The sequence below is a fragment of the Physella acuta genome, unplaced genomic scaffold (genome assembly GCF_028476545.2).
Source record: "Physella acuta isolate Inbredline_101_S28 unplaced genomic scaffold, ASM2847654v3 ptg000450l, whole genome shotgun sequence".
Taxonomy (NCBI): Eukaryota; Metazoa; Mollusca; class Gastropoda; family Physidae; genus Physella; species Physella acuta.
In genome coordinates, this window is record NW_026731969.1 from 892,143 (window position 1) to 896,567 (window position 4,425).

At 36.8% G+C, this 4,425-nt stretch overlaps 1 protein-coding gene across 1 annotated transcript; it reads right to left on the bottom strand.

The window, feature by feature from the left end:
• Positions 1 to 2,482: 2,482 nt before the first annotated feature.
• LOC131943271 (uncharacterized) lies at positions 2,483 to 3,727 on the bottom strand. Its single transcript, XM_059303289.1, has one exon. It carries the CDS (start codon positions 3,725 to 3,727, stop codon positions 2,483 to 2,485), a length of 1,245 nt encoding a protein of 414 aa, XP_059159272.1.
• Positions 3,728 to 4,425: the final 698 nt, after the last annotated feature.

The window sequence follows — 4,425 nt, forward strand, 5'->3', positions numbered from 1 at the left end:
CCAACCACTCGACCATATCGTCTCCCCCATACTGGCCACCAGTTGTTACGTTCTGGTTGTTTGTACACAAACACCGCGTGACAACTACTCAGTAAGCAAAAAGAGGGAGAGTACCGAACCTTGTTTTCATCAAATTACAGTTACTGGGATATGTCCCTTTTTCCTCACGTTTTTTTTGTACAATTATATAGCGGTCTAAAATGATCAATAAAATGTTTCCATGGATCAATTTAGTAATAATAACAATTGAATATTCTATTGTCATCCAAAACAAAGCTTCCCTGAAAATTTCAGCGCGCTAGCTAACTGGGAAGTGCCAGAAATTTCGATCGCAAGATTTGATTGGAAAAACAAACAAACAAACAAACAAACAGAAGCGAAAGAAAGTTAAAGAAAACGTGGGGAAAATGTCAACAATACCCCACCCCTTCCCCCGACTATTTGCGGAGAGCTTGTTTTTTAAGTTAGTCCCTTCCCCCCCCCCCCCCCCCACACACACACAACCCTTCCTGTACTTGCCGAAGTAGACATCCAAACATAGCGTTTCAAAATTAGCGTCTGGAGCGGATTTTACACTTACCAATCACTGCAGGTTATACATATAGCATTGTCATAAGGTAGACAACTAACACTCGCGTGTATATAATGTAAACTTCACGTCTTTAAACTCAAATACAATCAATAAACTATGTTAATCATGTGGTAATGCGTGATCGTTTGGTACCGAACTTAAAAGTCTGAGTCAATATAAATTCGTTCGCAATTTCCGTATTTGAGAACAAACCACAAAACGATTATAATCAGGAAATATAATAATTAATTCACTGTCAAAAATAGTTATAAGATAAAGATCTTAGTTTTAAAAAATTCAAATCTTGCCCATTCCAAACGCTTACTCGCGATTTCTTCCAGATTTGTTCGAATTGTTTTTAATATCGTTGTTATTATTATTACTAACATTGCATAAACGATTAAACTGAATAAATGTTTGTCTAACGTTATATGTTAATAATTTTTTAGCTTAAAATTAGTCCAACAATACTGACAGAATTTACATGGAGTCAAATTGGCAAAAACAGCACGTGAATGTAGGAGCGATAAAAATGTATTCCAAAAAGAAATGACTAGGCCACACTGGAAACTATTGTGTTAATGCTTCTAATACTATCAACCAGTAGTCGTATTTCGTGTTAAGCTTGCGAGACAAATCATTTAATTTCTATTCTTTCAGAACTCTGCCACGAGAGATAAAATCACATACTGACCTAAAAAATATTGAACCTTCTGATGATGAATTACCTGTGAAAAATGTCGAGTTTTATATTCAGCTTTCAATAATGCAATGCTTACTGCAGCCACTAATTAGGTTCTTTGTTTATCAGTAAGGGAAGTGAGTACGTAATTAAAATTAAAATGGTGGATTACATGTGTGATGAACAAAGTGTGATAACCTGTTATGATTAATTGGATAGGTGAATATAAAGTAGGCAATCCATATCCGTTGACAGATTTTATCTATTGACAACTTTTATTTTAGAATCAAATCAGTATTCCAATAGATATCACATCCAGAAGTATTGACATTTTTAGAAAACAATTATACACATTTCAAGTAGGCGATAAATTGAATTAAATAATATATTTAAAAATAATATGTCTCATTATTAGCAACGAGCTGACTCGCGACGTAGCATACGCCACTATCTAGATGTTTTATTTTCTACTTATCAACAATTCATAATTTGTGAATTTGACACTACCCCATTCCCCCCTGCCTCCCCCACCCCAACCCGCCCATTAAAAGCAGCCGTTTACCCACGACAATGAAAATATCTAGCAGAGCTTATCATCTCCCCTTAGTTTCAAGTCGTTTTAAAAACTAAATTACCTGCCCCTAATAGCCTTCACGTATTCGAACCGGCTCTACCATTGTAAACATTCTGGGTGAACCATAGCTAACCTGGGAACAGGACATTACCCCCCGTCAATTACCCCCCGGACATTTCCCCCCGGAGCAATTACCCCCCTGTCAATTACCCCCCTATGTAATTACCCCCCTCCCCCAAACTATATATATATATATAATATAACAAAATCTAAATGTACAAACATGAATAAAGGTTAAAATAAGCAACATAAAATATAAATTTTTGAATTTTTATTTTCTGAAATAAAAAAAAACAAAAGGAAAACATACAAACATTAAAAAATATATACAACAAAATCTACAAAAGGAAAACTTACAAACATTAAAAGATATATACAACAAAATCTAAATGAACGTAAATGAATAAAATAAAATAAACTGACAACATAAAATAGTACATTTCTGAATTAGAAAATGGAGGTAAACTTACAAACATTTAAATTTGAATATTGTAAGCTATCCCTCTTAAATAGTCCATGTGATTTCTGTTGGCATAGTCCTTAACGATGTTAAAAATACGAGAATTCGTGTTACGATATTTTGTTCTTGGTGGTTCTACTGGGTGTCCGCCAAGCCGATGACCACTTTGTGTAAACAATGCTCGCGTTTGAGAATATTGATGAAGCGCCAGATATTAGGATGGTCAGCAGCAACTGCAGCTTGCATTTTACGGTGCCAACCCTCGACGCTGTTGTTGGTGTGAGGTAACTCATTTTCCACCCTGTGGTGTATGTTCCAGATGTGAGGCTCATAAAGGGGAACAGCTCGGCCTCGACGTCTTACTCTTCCAATATAATTATCCTCAAAATAATCCAGCAGTTGTTGCATTTCATTGTTATTTTCCGTATGTTCTCGAAGTTCTTCAAACACATCTACAACATCTGCTATTGGCACAAAAGCCAAAGCACCTATCATCCTTACCATGACGGCGAAATCTGCTTCATCCACATACTTTGTTTGAAATCCAAGAGCCTGTACTTTTCGGTATAGGCTCTGTGTCAAATGATAAAAACAGCCTTGGATTTGTATGCCTTCATAACATTCAGAAACAACATTCATGGCGGATTTTTCATAATCCAGCATAGCTGAAATAGGCCGGGCGGCCGGCATTAGTTCTTTTAATTTCATAAAAAGACGGCGATAGGTTTTAGTCGTTTTGTTTGGCAGCAAACAGTACAGGCATACAATGACATCGCCGCTGATGAGGGCATGAACTGTATATAATTGGAAAAATATCTCAGGCACAATGCTAAAGGTTCCACCCATAAACCAATGTAAAGATTGTTCTAACAAAGAGGATGATTCATTAGTGCCAAATATTAATATTCTGTTTTTGTCGCCAACACCACTATCAAATAATAGGAAATTCTCACCATTAGATAGTTTCTTGTACTCATCCGGCAGTTCAATGGTAGAGCGATCGGTTGGAAGAGGATGTTGAACATGATTAGTTTGTCGCTGTTTTCGAATATGACGCCGCAGATGTGGAATAGGAACCATCTGTACAGACGCTGCTTCGCTGAGATTTTGCATCTCTCTACCAAGAATCTGTTGGGGTGTTTCCTCTGTTTCCAGTGCCCTTTTTTTAATATTGTGTCGAACTTGAAGAATTTCACATTGTGTTACATCTGATGCATGTGTGTGTTCATGCAGAAATCCAACAACAGTGTCGTTTTTAATTTTAATCTTTGCTTTGCATTCAGACATTTTTGTTCCATTTCCTCGACGCTTTTCACATTCATAACTAACCACACCTCCTGCTAAATCTTTTTGTTTAACATAAACATATCCATTGTGCATCACTTTTTGAATCCCACGAATACTAAAATGCTTAAATACGAATAACACAAAATTTAGTTTCTCTTATTTTGAATCATAGACAGATCGAATATTTCAGATGACTTGCATCTATCAACTGATGCATCAAACGAATCTACCCAAAATATATACCCGACACCGCGGTAATGACCAACTATGAAGTAGACAACAAAAGAGAAGCCGCCTTTTGTTTGACGCGACACCGTGGGTCAACTCAAAAGACAAACCGACGGACATCAAACGCAAGCCCTATGAGCAGCGGCAACACATTTAGAGTGTAGCAAATTTCATTCGTCTGCCACACAAGTCCACTCCCCACACATGGTGCCTTCCAAAATTAGAATTATATGTACTTCAAAAGTTAAAACCGACTGGACATAAAAAGACAACGTCAAAAGACAAACCGACGGACATCCAACGCGGCAACACATTTAGGGTGTAGCAAATTTCATTCGTCTGCCACACAAGTCCACTCCCCACACATGGTGCCTTCCAAAATTAGAATTATATGTACTTCAAAAGTTAAAACCGACTGGACATAAAAAGACTACATAAAGAGCGGCACCACATTTAAGACTTACATTTTCGTCATTCGCTTTTAAAATCCACTCCTTCACAATAAATCAAGTGAAAAAAGCCCACATAAGCAGTGACATTCTCAATCTCCTATACATATTATG